The 14,725-nt window shown below is 37.8% G+C and overlaps 3 protein-coding genes across 10 annotated transcripts; 1 reads left to right on the forward strand and 2 right to left on the reverse strand.

Moving 5' to 3' along the window:
- The first annotated feature begins 1,078 nt into the window (after nt 1–1,078).
- Nucleotides 1,079–8,303, forward strand: LOC122051380 (protein decapping 5-like). 4 transcript variants are annotated; one of them, XM_042612499.1, is made up of 10 exons: nt 1,079–1,347; nt 2,717–2,817; nt 5,765–5,833; nt 5,912–6,719; nt 6,801–6,847; nt 7,095–7,157; nt 7,273–7,467; nt 7,572–7,682; nt 7,762–7,910; nt 7,986–8,303. In XM_042612499.1, exons 1-9 carry the CDS (start codon nt 1,203–1,205, stop codon nt 7,903–7,905), a joined length of 1,683 nt encoding a protein of 560 aa, XP_042468433.1. In that variant the 5' UTR covers nt 1,079–1,202; the 3' UTR covers nt 7,906–7,910; nt 7,986–8,303. The 4 variants fall into 4 exon arrangements, with proteins under 4 accessions (XP_042468433.1, XP_042468434.1, XP_042468431.1 ...); XM_042612500.1 differs by having other exon boundaries at nt 7,095–7,154; XM_042612497.1 differs by having other exon boundaries at nt 5,912–6,847.
- Nucleotides 8,304–8,917: 614 nt separating this feature from the next.
- Nucleotides 8,918–11,525, reverse strand: LOC122051383 (sarcoplasmic reticulum histidine-rich calcium-binding protein-like). 4 transcript variants are annotated; one of them, XM_042612505.1, is made up of 3 exons: nt 11,368–11,525; nt 10,386–10,457; nt 8,918–9,873 (listed from the first exon to the last, which is right to left on the reverse strand). In XM_042612505.1, the coding sequence occupies exon 3, from the start codon at nt 9,843–9,845 to the stop codon at nt 9,030–9,032; it is 816 nt and encodes a 271-aa protein (XP_042468439.1). In that variant the 5' UTR covers nt 9,846–9,873; nt 10,386–10,457; nt 11,368–11,525; the 3' UTR covers nt 8,918–9,029. The 4 variants fall into 4 exon arrangements, with proteins under 4 accessions (XP_042468439.1, XP_042468437.1, XP_042468440.1 ...); XM_042612503.1 differs by having other exon boundaries at nt 8,918–9,907; XM_042612506.1 differs by lacking the exon at nt 11,368–11,525 and adding an exon at nt 11,251–11,328 and having other exon boundaries at nt 8,918–9,907.
- A 427-nt stretch (nt 11,526–11,952) lies between these two features.
- Nucleotides 11,953–14,725, reverse strand: LOC122051382 (putative receptor-like protein kinase At4g00960). 2 transcript variants are annotated; one of them, XM_042612501.1, is made up of 5 exons: nt 14,298–14,725; nt 13,800–14,010; nt 13,145–13,382; nt 12,913–13,063; nt 11,953–12,449 (listed from the first exon to the last, which is right to left on the reverse strand). In XM_042612501.1, the coding sequence occupies exons 1-5, from the start codon at nt 14,502–14,504 to the stop codon at nt 12,066–12,068; spliced, it is 1,191 nt and encodes a 396-aa protein (XP_042468435.1). In that variant the 5' UTR covers nt 14,505–14,725; the 3' UTR covers nt 11,953–12,065. The 2 variants fall into 2 exon arrangements, with proteins under 2 accessions (XP_042468435.1, XP_042468436.1); XM_042612502.1 differs by having other exon boundaries at nt 13,800–14,218.

Consider the following 14,725-nt stretch of genomic DNA (forward strand, 5'->3'; position numbering starts at 1 on the left):
AAAAATAACTTTTAGTAATAGATTTTTTTATATTCTTATTTTTTTGTAGGGAAAGAATTCATTTAAATTATTGAATTGATAGGGTGAATGAATATTTGTCTAAATTTTTTTTGTAATTTAGTTTATTAGTTATTGCTATTGGTGACAAAAGGTGAATACACTCACCCCCAGCGCCTCTACCAATCCGTCTCAGGACCAATACGGAGGAGGTAAATCACGGACGGCTACTAACATTATTAGTTATTGCTATGTATTGTACAAAGGTATGCTTCTTAGCTGAGATGACCAAAATTGACTTTGAGATACCATATGAGAAATTTAAATTTTCGAATGATTTTATCGAAGGGTTGGACTACAACACAGCCCAACCCAGCCCTTACATAAATCCGTCCCTAGTCTTACTTATAAGAAATAGCCCCCTAAGATGATGTTGTCATCTTATATTCTTATGAACAGAGATCGGATCCTCTATCCCTAATTTTTTTTGTCCCCATGTCTCACTCATCGCCCCCAGTCTACCGTCGACCCGATCAAAACTATACCCTAAGGAGAAGGTGAGCCTAGGGGGATCGACACCAATGCGATCGGCAGCGGAATCCAGCCGGATCTGAGCAGGAGCTTAGATTGACGACGAAAGAAATCTTACTCAAATCCGACCGAATTTCGATATCGATTGCATCGACAATGATTTTCTTGGGTTCACCTTCCCTAAGGGTATAGTTTTGATCGAACCGACAATGAGCTAGAGTGATGAGTGAGACACGGAGATAGAATATTTTGAGCACAGATGATCCAGTCACTTATGGACAACTTAATAAGTGTCAGCATCATTAAACTAAAAAATAAATAATAAATTCAATATTAATAATTTTAAAATGAATTCTAAATTAAATACTTTTACAAAATTTGTATAATTTTAAAATTGAACATTGATCAAAACCTTTTCTTAGTTTCTTAATTTAAAATTCAAAATTGTTTAAGAAGGAATTTATTTAATTTTAAATATGTTTTAAATTATTTATTTGTTTTGTTGGGAGATTTTTTTTTAAAAAAAAAAAACTTAATTTGCCTATATAACGATAGAGCATCCGAGCGGAAGAGGAACGCGGACGAGGGTTTGGATTTGTGAACTCCTCCTCTCCTTTCAAATCCAATCTCCTCTCTCTCTCTCCCTCTCTCTCTCTCTCTCTGTGGCGTCGGCGATGGCACCGGAAACCTCCAGATCGGGGGCGTCGGCGGACTCCTACATAGGAAGCCTCATAAGCTTGACCTCCAAGAGCGAGATCAGATACGAGGGCATCCTCTACAGCATCAACACCGAGGAATCCAGCATAGGCTTGCGCAACGGTACGGTTTACCCATTTCCCCTATATTGCTTGCCTCGTGCCTTTCCTCCAGTCCGCTTCCTTGCTCTCTTTTGCGCTGCTCCCCTCCAAAGGGAGCTCTTTTCGAACCTTTTCCTCTGGATTTTGGGGTTTCTATGTTCAAGGGACTTCCACTTCACGAAATTGATTCTTGAGGAAGCTTCCCATTTTCTTGATTTGATTGTTGTTTTGGGACTTAGGGCATAGTGCTTGGATTCTAGTTTTCTCTACATTCAGGATATTTTTGATGTGCGAAATGTCGTTATGGCCTAGATGACACAGTGTTTATGAACCAGTAACCATGAAACTGCAATTTGTTTGGGTCGTTGATTATTTCTGCACGCGGCTGATTTCTCACTATGTTTCACAAAAAGTTCTCACCTAGGAAAGACACATTGGTTTGAGATAACAAGAAATAAAGCATGTGACGCTTCTTACTGATTATTAACAGAGTTGATAAGAGTTCATTTGAGAATATCTATGTGGTTTGCAGAGTTGTTATGCGGCACATGAGTAATCCATTATCTCAACAATTAAATGGATTGAAATTTTAACTTGCTATCAACAAGGTGAAACCATTCCACACACATTCTCTTTCACGCCACATCTGTGCACATTGTAAGTGGTGATAGATGATGAGTTAGTTCAGTTGAGGCTATACTCCAATAAAGTGCTCAGTTGATTTGATTTGATGATTTCCTTGCTTTATAATAAGCGAGACAGTGTGGTTCTTTACTCTTTACTAACAAGCTTTGGTAGGTTGAGCCAGGTGTCTCAGGTGATTGAGAGAGCCCTTGAATGGATTGGCATGGGTAGAGATAGAATATCTTGCAATGATCCACAACAAATGCTCATTGGGATATGTATGTGCATCGTTTAGTTCCAAATTGTTAAGTTTTGAGTGATCCATTAGTCAATTAGTTGGAGAGGCCACGCGTATGAAAGTGGCCAGTCAATTTTGCAATGAGGATATTTGGCCAATATATGCTATAACTATTAGCTTGAGTTATTAGATGCATGTAACAACACACTTGTGAGCACACTCTCTCTCCAATCCCCACTATCAAATTTTGGGGCTGCTTTATGTTGTCAATGCTATAGGCCTTCCAATTTCATGTTTCAGTACCTGTTGCATACTGAATAATGTTTTTATTGCTCTTTTGAGGAAGAGTTAGTGCTGAACTATTTCTGTAATATATTACTTAAGCATCTGGTTTTTCACCCTCTTATTCAAACCAGGGGAAATTAGTATTCCTTTGATCTTTTTTTTCCCTATAGTTACTGTGTTTGCTGGTGATGCACGGAGTGCTATGCAATGTTTGTTTTCTTCAGCCTTTCTTTGATGGTTGCAGTACGCTCTTTTGGAACTGAAGGTCGAAAGAAGGATGGGCCACAAATTCCTCCTAGTGATAAGATATATGAGTACATACTGTTCCGGGGAACTGACATTAAGGTAAATGAGTTATGACATGAAACATTTTTGTTTCCAGATATATAATGAACCTCATGAATTTCTACACATTATAGAGACATGGAGAGCATCTTGGATTTAGTGTACTTTATATGTTAGAATCAATCTCTCTTATGTTATCCTTTGGTCATCTTTTAGATACATGATCCTTAGTCTATAAATAGTTGAGGTAGAAGGTTTATTCCCCAAATTTATTCAACTTTATCAACATTTTAATGTTATTTTAGTATTCTTATTGGAGTGTTCCATTTTTCTCATTTTGTTTACAAAATAAAATTTGGATCTAGTTATATTGTAATTTATGTGTACAATTGTCTATGTAACTTAGAATCATGGATTCAAGTGTCCATCATAAAGGCGTCTATAATGGGGTCGTCAAGTGTCAACTCAGAATCTCTCTGTCTGAGCATGGGCATGAAGGTGGTAAATGAAGATTTCAAGTATTAGAGTCAATTCTTACCAATTGAATATGTAGTGCAAACGAGGCAACAAACATAGTAAGGAGTAAGGACAACTGTTACTCACAAAATGAGTCCATAGGGAAACAAATTCACACCCAAAAGGATTATCAAGCTGACAAGCAACTTTAAATTTTCCTAACAGTGTCAGATATACTGCTAGCGGGAGTTTAGAACTCAAGGTTTTCCTTTGAGTACTTTTACATATCATGTGTTCTTTGATACTAAATGGTCAAGACATGAGTTGTCATGTTCATGTCGTGTTTGAGTTTCATAACTTATCTTATGAAGGTATTATCACCTCTATAAAGTTAATCAGTAGATAAATAAATTGGACTATTTTTTGGCTTTTTTTCCATTTGTTATTTACTATATATTTGAATCTTCCACTCATTTTGGAATCAAGTATAAATTTTGAACCTAGTGAATAGTGATATGCCAGTTGGTGTCAGCAATGGTTACATCAAAATGAATAATTAAAAACAATAATACTTAGGCATATGCAATATTTAACAAGAAAACTCAACTATTTAACAGTGTTGATTTGCTATATCTTATGGGCAAGATTGTTTGATATCTAAGAAGCAATAGATTCAATTAATTAAACTTGAAGGGATGAAAACGTTTGAGATTGAAGTGTGGGGCTACTAGGAGAGATAAAATAAAACAAGAGAAATTATATTAAGGTATTATTATTTATTAAAGATATCTATTAGTTTTAGTAGTGGGAAAAATAAATCAATGAAAGTTGATGATGTATATAGATAGATGCTAGAATATCAACCAAATTCTTATTCAACTATAAGAGATATCAATTATGTAAGCATAATAAGTGACATTGTATGACATTCAATGACTTAGTAGTGTGGTAGCTGCTCCCTAATGCTATAAACATGTAATAAAGTTCAATTTTTCCTAGTTAGAATCGTTCATTCATTATTTCTATGCCAATTCCATTTTAAAAGAATATGTATATACTATATGAAACAGAATTAAAAGAGTTGTGATGGTTTACTCATGATTCAGTACAAACAGATGCCTAGACTAGGAAATTTCTACGCCAATTCAATTTTTTCACAAAGGTTACATTTAAAAGAGTAACTTGAATTTTCATTTGTTAGCTTCTATTTTATCTTAGGAAATATTGTATACGTCTTCTTGCTTTCCAGAATTTAGATTCTATGTCTGGAATTTTTCTGTGTTGCTTTATACTTAAATCTGTAAGGCCTAAATGCAAGAGTTCATGGGGAACTATGATCCTGGTTACATGTACATTATTTTGTCCTTATATGTTACAAGGATTTAAGGTGTCAGTACTAAGGAGCTAACCAATGATTATCCCGTCAATTGCAGACTCAAATATCACAATTTTTATTTTCCTTCTCAAGTCTGCATTAAATTTGTATTTCTTTTTGGCAACTTCCATTTTTTTTTTGCTTCACTTATCAAGCTAATGCAGGTTCCTGAAAATATAGTTTTTTCTTTTAGCTGACGAAGTGTTTGTTGTATAGAAAAAGGTCTCTATTTTAATGTTAAACTTCTAGTTTGTTTGAACTAGTGATACATCTAGGTACAAAAGGGCATGCAATGATAGTTGGCCATTAAAAAATATTACAAGATGTAGAGGAACTGAGGCACAATGTTTCGGTGTAATATGTTGAAATGTCTCATTGGATAGTGCAAATAATACAAAAATGGTACTGTTAAAATTTATGTTCACAACTGTAGGATGCAGATTGACAACCTTAGGATGGATGATAAGCGTTAATAAATCTCATATGATTGAATATGATCCCTTTTTGATTAGCAGTAAGTTATAATTACTTCGCAACATGCGAGTTTGAAAAACACAACACAACAAAGAAAAAAAAAATAACTTAGTCTCGTTGCGGGAATATTGTCACAGAAGCAGCAGGCTAGGAGTTTCTGGTCCATTTATACCAGTGACTCTGGTTCCTGCAACTTGCAAGCCAGCTTGAAATAGTTACACCAAATAGTTGGACTAACATGACTGGAAGATCCTAGTCAACTTTCACAGTCAACATGCCACACATTGAAAAAATTGAAATCATTTTCAATTGATATTTTTGTTTCAGGTTGCTATTTGTTTTATATTGCATACCTTGTAATTCTTAATATTATTTTTATTTTTTAAAGACGTAGTAATTAACTTAGCTAATTAGAAATGTTGTCAGTTGTTAAATTTCAATTTACCTTGCCGTTTGCAGCTGTTTTACTTCATAATTCCTCTGCTCGTTGATTATTCTTGAATTCTAGTTTGGACATGCTGGTTTGCCTATGTTTTCCATTGTTATATTATTTGATCTGTCAAATTGCATTTGGTTACTCTATAATGTTTTTCTATTTATCTGATCACTGATGCAGTTAGTGTATTCTGAATGATTTCACTTCTTCCTCCTGTATTCTGAATGATCGAATGTTTGATGATTTAATCATTTTTACTACTGCAGGACTTGCAAGTTAAGTCCTCTCCACCAGCTCAGCCAACTACCATAAACAATGATCCTGCTATAATTCAGGCAAGGAGATAATCTTACTTAATTAGAATACTTGATTTTAAAGTCCTCAATAATGGATATATTTAAAAATCTTGACAGACACATTATCCTCATCCTGTATCTACCTCTACAAGTCTGCCTACTGCTGGAAGTGGAGGTACAACAACAGATGTTACTTCCCATTCGGCTCAGTTGGGACTTCCTAGGCCAACGTTTCAGGGCGGTTTACCTCCTTACCAGCCAAGTGGAGGCTTAGGGACTTGGGGTTCTTCACCCGCCCCACCAACTGCAAATGGTTCTGGGCTTGGAATGCCACCAATGTATTGGCAAGGATATTATGCCCCGTCTAGTGGGCTGCCACAGTTGCAACAGACAACATTGCTCAGACCGCCACCAGGATTGCCTCTGCCTCATTCAATGCAGCACCCTTTTCAATATCCCGGAATAAATCCTTCTTTACCATCTGGAGCTCAAAGTTTTCCTGAGCTTCCTCCTCTGTTTCCACAAGCCAACTCAAACCCAGCTCTGACATCTAGTCCTTTGCCATTGACATTGGATCTTTCATCAACAAGCTCATTATCTATGGAAACGTCATCCACTCTTTTGCAAAATAAGGCTCCTGTAACAACTCTCGCTGCATCAACTTTTGGCATTAGTCTTCCTCTGGCCTCACCATCCATTTCCAATTTTGAGAAAGTTATCCCTTCAACTACATCTGCTTTTAGCTCCAACCCTATCATCGGACATGGTTCTACCTTGCCATATTTATCCATTTCACAGGCAGAACCCCCTACCACTGTTTCATCAAGTTCTAGTCAAGTTGAAAAAGCAGTAGCCTTAGTGACTCCAGATAAGCTGTTGCCGCTTGTCACCTCTGTGCTTCCATCATCTCAGCCATTGCAGACAGGTAAAATAGATGCTGATGTTAAAGTGGGTGATGAGAAAGCTAAACTATTGCTTTCTGAACCAACACTTGGTGCACCTGCAGAAACCAAGGAGCCAATATTGCCACTGCCAAAATCTAACTTGCACAAGGTATGCTAATATTTTGGTGTTTACTATCACAGATTGAGTATGGTGGATGGTTGTAGTGACTGGGTTTTTCAGGTTGTTACTCTGTAAAGAAGTTATTAAACACTATATGCAAGTACTGTCCAATTTGATTTGTGGGACTTTCAGCAATCAGACTCTAGCATTGGCATTCCCTTTACGTGATAACTTTTATTTCAAAATTTTCTTTAGTATTGTAAGTTGACTTTAGTGGAGCTATTATCATTTGCAGGCTAATGGGGCTACCTCACACAATTTCTACAATAGAGGGCGTGGAAGAGGGCAAGGAAACGTTGTACTGAAATACTTCCCTTTGAGTTATATTGAATTGACAGCATAAATACATTGGAAAGTTCTGGATTTGATGTTTATAACTACTTATAAGTGATTCGTGTTTGTTGTGGTTGCAGCCACGCCATGTGACAAAATTTACTGAAGACTTTGACTTCACAGCAATGAACGAAAAGTTCAACAAAGATGAAGTTTGGGGCAACCTTGGTAAAAATAAAACCCATTTGAAGGATAATGATGGAGTGTTTCAAGAAGATGAAACTTATGATACTCTGGAAGAAGACGATGATACTCTAAATAAGATCACGTCCAAGGTGCGTATTTTCACTAGAATCTTTTTTTGGGTTTTATGCAGTTACCTGGTTATATATTCTCACCTCTTCTTTTCAACTGTTGCCTATTTCTTTTCTTTTTGAAGCCTGTGTACGTAAAGGATGATTTCTTTGATACTCTTTCTTGCACCACTCTTGATCGTGGAACTCGGGGTGGGAGAACAAGATTTTCGGAGCAGTTGAAAATAGACACAGAGGTATATATGGAGTCTCTTCAGAGATGTTGTTGCCACCGTATTTGATGTTTATGCGTTTATTTCCACACTGCACATGCAGACTTTTGGGGATTTTACAAGACTACGGCCAGGTCGCAGTGGCGGACGTGGCTTCCGTGGCGGAGGACGTCGAGGATCCTACTACGGAGGTGGCTATGGATACAATAGAGGCCGTGGTTATGGTTACTCACATCGTGCTTCCTAGGGAAGGTACACACACTAGCTTTAATGTTTATGCAAGAAAATTCCATTCAGCTTTAATCAGAATCGAATTGATCATCGTAGGGCTATGCCTAGAATATGTTCCCAGTCAGTGTTTCCTTCGACGTGCGACTGCCACACGGAGAATAAGCAGATGCAACCTCAAGCTAAAATTCTGCAAAAACATTTTGTCGATGGATGGCCCCTCGGGATATATTTTTCATTGTAGCAGTTATCTGTCACTGGCAAAACCTATGTTTCTGCATAGTTTAGCTTCATATTACTCGGATGCGAGGTTTGGTTGGTTAATGTTTTTCATTAGTTACATATCATGGTTTTCAGACCAATCTCATGTAAAACAGCAAAAGGAATGGGTTTTCCCCAATCTTGTGACTTGCTTAATGGAATCTACCTAGTTTTTTTTTTTTTTGAAAAAAAATATTTTTGATGTGATATTACATAGGAATAACATTCTGTTTAGGGTTTACATACTGTGTTATGATCGATAAGCACCGGCTTCTGTCCTAAACTGCACGAATCATGTTTTCTTTGTTCTTGAATTTTTCAAATATGTGCATTCAGTTTGCTTGGCACGGTCCTCAGTCCGCCCCTTTAACATCTGTCCTGTCATGTTGGCCTGCTTAGATCGAGTGACCCTACTGATCTTGCTACATTCAACTGCCAATCCACTTCATTCTGAGTGACTTTTGGCGTGTTTCTATGGCATCTTGATCGGTTAAAATACCTTTATGCTCCAAACTTCCTTTGATCTTCACTATGGTGGCCTAACGTAATTAGAAGTTTGAAAAGTAGGCGTTGTAATCAGCAATAAGTATCAAATAGTTGCGTTAGTGGTTCAGTGTGCATCGCCACTGTAATCAGCAATAGGGATCGAGTACTTGCATTAAGGGTTCAGTGTGCATTGCCACTGTAATCAGCGTCAGGGGTGTGGTGTTCATCTAAAAGGGGGCAGAAAAAACACAAATCAGAGGGAATCATTCACTATATGCTAAACAATCGAAGGCCATAAATAGTCCAATAATTCAAGCAATTAGTAATTTAGCATGGGAATAGTTTAGATAAATGCTGTCATGCACAGTCAAGTTCAGCAGGATGTTTCATCAATGCTTAACAATCCAACTTGCAAGCTCCCTTTGTCCCAGTAACCATGTATGCCTCCACTGGATCATGATTATGATCATGACCATGTTTGTTGTGTTTATGATGGTGGTGATGGTGATGCCCATGCTTATGATGAGACTTCTTGGTATCCCATGGCTTCCCGGTCTCAGGCTCTCCTTCTGGCAATTTGTGCAGGGAAGAATTATTGTGTTTGTTAGCATCATAATTAGACAATACTTCTGAGCTTGGCCTGTGCTGTCGCCTGTGGCTGGAGCTTTGTTTCCTTATTTCAGCGTCTGAACTAGAATCCTCATCACCTGACAGATGATGGTGTTTGTGGCGCTTAGAATGACTTTTCCTGTTAGATCTCTTTTCATCACCTTCACTGCTTGAGCTGTTGGAGTCCACTGTGGGCGATCTACTATGCTTCTTCCTGTGAGTGTGCCTCTTCCTGTGTGAATCATCCTCACTGCTATCTTCATCACTGGAGCTCGAGCTCCTTTTGTTGGATCTGTGTTTCCTTCTACCAACATCTTCTGAGTCAGGCTTGCCGCCATGTTTCCTGTGTTTCTTTTGAACTCTCCTTTTTCTATGCTTCCTATCAGAATAACTGCTGTCAGAATCATTGTCACTGTCTGATTCAGAGTAGGATCTTCTTTTGTGCTTTGTTGAAGCCTTTAATTTCGACTCTCTTGCTTCTGCATCAGCCTTTGCCTTAGCAGCAGCTTCAAGTTTCTGCTCCCATTTCAAGGGGGCCTCTTTCTTATCCAGAATTCTCTTCTTCTTCTCTTCAACGAATTGCAAGAACTTCTTGCAGTCCATTTGATAGTATACCAGAACAACTTGACACCTGCATATATGTGAAATGATGCAAGGAAGTGCATCTCACAAAAGAGAAAAATCATGTTAACTCTTCTAGTATCTCATGAGTCAAAACACTAGGGATTCAGTGCATCATAAAGCATAATCTTAGTATTTCTAAAATGTAACTACCGTATAGTGCTCAATTTTCCTACCATCTATGTTATACATCATGTATAAGTGAGAAAACATTTCTAGACAATCATATTGCTAATATTGCAATTTCAGGCAGATACTGTATCAATTTTTATCTATAGCCACGATAATGACTTTTTGACAACTGCCCTAAGATTCTAGTTGGCAAAATAACAGACCCCTGGAGTAAATGCCCAGCATTGGAAACAGTAAATTCTGTAAATTTTTCTTCATCTATAAGCTAACTTTTGGAAAAATAGCAAAGAATCAGATAGATATGCATGTGTTTGAGAGTATTGAATAATGAATACTAAAAGATTCATTAGAAAGAAAATTACACTAAGAAACATAGGGTCAAATTTTTACCTTATGCGGATGTGAGAAGGCACACTTGAACAAACAGCCAATTCACTTCTTGGAACAGATCAACAGGAATCTCTGCCACACAGATGCAAAACAATGCTTAGAACCTGTAGACTTTTAACACTATCAAGTGCAAACTAAATGGCTGAAGAAAAGGCATTTAAATGTAACAAAATCCAGAAAATATGCAAGTGTATTTAAAGGAAAGAGCATTCATGTATCTGCAAATGAAAATTTGAAAGAACTTCCAGAGTCAAATGTAGAGCAGAATTGCATCCAATACCTTTATAGATCAGAGAATTTCTGGGCAACAAGGGGCCATTATATATTGCAATAGCCAACTAGCTAACTTTTAATGCTGATATCTGAGATTTGACAGTTAGTTATGATAACTTCCTAGAGTCACATATAGAGTACCTTTGTAGTAACATATCAAAGCATACATTCTAAGATATCAGGGTCTTTGCATAAGAACAGTTCTATTCTAATCAACACTTGTAACCTACAATACTAAAGTAAGTTACCAAAAAGAGGTCTTTATCCAGTATCAATTGAATAGGAGAATACAATATAAAGCAAGAAGAATCAATCAAGACGCCGATGCTAGTATCTCCAATGACCATATCTTAATTACGATTTCCCGGAAGTACACAAACTCAACACAGAGTAAAAACATAATAGGAAAAACAGGCAGATTGAATCTAAACCTAGAACAAAATTCCTAATTCAAGAATAAAACAAGAACCCAGATCTGAGGAAGCCCTAGAACCTAAAACACCTATCATCTCGCTACAATCAACAGATCGAGCGAGAAGATCATATGCCCGAATGAAAACTAATACGATCAAGTAGCGCACTGGCTCCTCACCGATGAAACCCTAAAAAAAATAGCGGCGGAAGCCAGAAAGAGGATCTCGAGATTGCAGAGAATAGATCGGAAAAACAAACAAATAACACATAAGAAAGACGAGAAGAGGGATCTTACCTAGGTCCAGGGACACGGCAACGGAGGAGGCGCGGTGAGAAGGAGAATCCGAACGACCTCGCGACTTCCTCCCCTCTTCGCGCAGTCTGCTGTCCCCTTTCTACTGGATCACGCGTGCGTTCAAAATATTTTAATACGGAACGGAAGACGCCGACGGAATCGTATATTTTTTTATACCTTTAAAAAAAAAAAAATAATTTATTAAAATTCAAAAAAAAAACATTTTTATTTTTTTTTGTCATTTTTAATAAGTTAGCATTTTCCATTTACTAGGATTATTTCTTATAAGCTGTTTTATTATTATTATTATTATTGTTTTAATTTTTTTAAAAAAAATCATTCCATCAAAAAACATTAAATATAAAATGTTTTTATATAAAACTCTTTTTCTCAATCTGATTAAAATTACTTAAATTTATCTAAATCGTTTTATTGAGATGTGAAAAATTCTTATTAGACAAATTAATCAGATAGCTTCTTTTTAGTGCACTCACATTTCATTCATTCCAAAATCTTAGCTATGTAACTTCACCTTTGAAGCCTGATGTGCTGTTTCATTTTCTCCAACAACAGATGCTCATGAAATGGTGACTCAAGCTTCTTTTCCTTTCTTTGTTTTGAAATTACATTAATCAAAATTTAAAATTATTTATTCAATAAACGCACAATACCTGGGAACATGTATTATAATCTTCCTTTCATCGGCCCTCTGAGGTAAAAGATACAGATATAGAGTTGCGAGAGTACTCTTCATTTGCACTGTAAAATGCAGTTTTGGTAGCATCGGAACCTGAGTAAGTAGAATTTGTTTTTGTATTTGTGAGCATGGATGAAGGTGTGGAAGTCCAATGCCCGATCCTCCCACGAGTTCCTGGCCGGCCTGGCCTTGGTAGCGAAAAAGAATCCCCGGATAGCATGAGATGGACAGTGTACATGTCCGGTCGATCAGTGACAATCGCTTGGCAGCACAGCAATGCTATTTGGATGCAAAGGGCAGCTTCATCACTGTTCCATGAAGGAACTGAGGAAATGGTGGGATCCATAATCTCCAAAGAGTCGCCTTTCTCAAAAAGCTTCCATGTCTGTTAAGAATCAGAACAACGGAAAGAGCTTAATTTACCTACAGGCTACAGTCTGTCCACAACAACACTTTGTGTTTGCAAGCAAGAATTATTCAATATCGATGGAAAATTAATTGAAAGTAAATTTGTCACTCGCAAGTTCATGGAAGTACATTTATCTATGTGAAGTATACAAAACTAATCCATTCTTTTTGAAGGAATAAACTGAATAGCATAATTGCTCTTGATATCCTAGTGGAGTAAGGAACATGAATTCTATGGGTGACTAACATCCAAGTAGCTCTTTTGTGTTGATAACCAGGCAAACCGATTTTGGTGGCCACACTGGAATAACTAAATTCGAAGATAGTAGTCATCTATGAACATTACCAACTCGTCTAAATGTAGGGCAACTATCAAAACAACTTGCAATGGGAACTAAACTGGAGTGTGAGAATCGTATATGACGAAAAGAATCACTTACATAGCCCAGTAGGTCGTGCTTTTCTTCTCCCAATTTCTTGTCGAGATTTTTTCTGCCACTCAGAATCTCCAACATCAATACTCCGAAACTAAAAACATCAGCCTTGGTGGACAAATAGCCATTCATTGCATACTCTGGAGCCATATAGCCACTGCAAATCACTAAGCCTTGTTACATCAGAATCACAAAGATTTAAAAGGTTGTATAAACAGGCATCCTCAGAGGCTCTTACTAGGTGCCAGCAATTTTAAATGTGTTAATATGTGTGTCATCCCCTTGGAAGAGTCTGGCCATGCCAAAGTCGGCTATCTTTGGGTTTAACTGGTCATCAAGCAAAATGTTACTTGCTTTTATGTCCCTGTGGATGATCTTCACTGGAGATTCTTCGTGGAGATAGAGGAGTCCCTTTCCCACTCCCACAATGATCTCGAATCTCCGTGGCCAATCAAGCGATGCTGGACGATGCATATCTAGTGAAACCAAGGAATACGCAGACATGTTGAGATCAGTATGGCCAGTTTTGTATTCTATTTTCCTCTTAAAAGAATGCATGAAGGCTTAACCAGACAATAATCTTACTTGATCAGTGAGGTGAATATTGTTGAAGAAAAATATTAAAATAAAATTTCTGCATCTGCTGTTCTTACAGTTGATTTTTATATAATAGTTTATACTCTGTTGAAAGTTAGCAGTCATCACTCCCTTTATACACTTTATTCCCTCTACTCTTTAAAAACACTAAATCATCTGTTTTATGAAGAATAGATACCATCAAATCATTCTTTATCAATTATTAGTTATTTCAAATGTGTTTTTTTAATCTTATATTGCATATTGTTAAATGAACAAGATTCAATGGCAAGTATAAAGAGGAGCAAGATGCAAACCGAATAGGAAGTGATCAAGGCTTCGGTTAGGGAAGTAGGGGTAGACAAGCATCTTCTGATCCGAGTCGATGCAGCAACCGAGCAGCGACACGAGGTTGCGATGTTGAACTTTGAGCAGTAGCTTCACCTCGTTGGTGAACTCACTCACCCCCTGCCGAGACGTCAAAGACAGTTTTTTCACTGCTATCTCCTGCCCATTCTCCAACACCCCCTGTATTAATTGGCCAACCATCCATCTTTCAGGCAAAAGGTGATCTAATCTTTGTTTCCCTATTTGATAATAAAGAGAACAGTTGAAATGTAGAAAGATCCCTAATTTGTGCTTGTCGAACAAATTATGCCGTAAAACGCAAGAACCCTAATCTGAGCTTGTCAATGAACAGTCAACCCTAGGTCAATTTGCAACTCCTTGAGCCGATCTGAAAGCATGATCTTTTTTTTTAAGAAATAGGGAGCAAGATGTGCGTAAGAACGCATATCTGATCGATTAAAGAATACCTTGTAGACAGGACCGAAGCCACCCTGGCCGAGAAGATTAGCTTCGGAAAAGTGGCCAGTCGCCGCCTCCAATTCCTTGAGGTTGATGAACAAGTTCCACGAAGACGATGGCTTCTTACGCTCCGCATCGCCGCCGCAGGCGCCACCTTCGTCCTCCTCCTTCCTTCCTCTCCACCTCCTCCAGCATCCGCACATCTCGACCTTCATTTCTGCAACCCCGGACGACTTTCTTGGAGCTCAGGCCTTATATACCGCTGCGTCAGTGGATGTTAGAGAAAAGTAAAGCTCCATCTTGACCAAGAAAGAAGGTACGCGTTCGAGGTTTTCCGTATGCATCAGCCGTGGGTAACTTCGCCTTCGCTACCAAGTCTCGCTGGGGAAACTTCTTCGGTCTTCAACTCGCCCGCGGACTCCTGCAGGCACTTGTT

This window comes from Zingiber officinale, chromosome 3A (genome assembly GCF_018446385.1).
Source record: "Zingiber officinale cultivar Zhangliang chromosome 3A, Zo_v1.1, whole genome shotgun sequence".
NCBI classification, from domain to species: domain Eukaryota; kingdom Viridiplantae; phylum Streptophyta; class Magnoliopsida; order Zingiberales; family Zingiberaceae; genus Zingiber; species Zingiber officinale.

Coding starts and splice junctions, on each gene's coding strand:
- LOC122051380 (XM_042612497.1), top strand. CDS start 1,203: ATGGCACCGGAAACCTCCAGATCGGGGGCGTCGGCGGACTCCTACATA. Junction 2,818..5,764: donor TCCGGGGAACTGACATTAAG/GTAAATGAGTTA, acceptor TTACTACTGCAG/GACTTGCAAGTTAAGTCCTC. Junction 5,834..5,911: donor ATGATCCTGCTATAATTCAG/GCAAGGAGATAA, acceptor AAATCTTGACAG/ACACATTATCCTCATCCTGT.
- LOC122051383 (XM_042612505.1), bottom strand. CDS start 9,845: ATGGACTGCAAGAAGTTCTTGCAATTCGTTGAAGAGAAGAAGAAGAGA.
- LOC122051382 (XM_042612501.1), bottom strand. CDS start 14,504: ATGAAGGTCGAGATGTGCGGATGCTGGAGGAGGTGGAGAGGAAGGAAG. Junction 13,383..13,799: donor CCTTGATCACTTCCTATTCG/GTTTGCATCTTG, acceptor TGGTTTCACTAG/ATATGCATCGTCCAGCATCG. Junction 13,064..13,144: donor TTTAAAATTGCTGGCACCTA/GTAAGAGCCTCT, acceptor AGTGATTTGCAG/TGGCTATATGGCTCCAGAGT.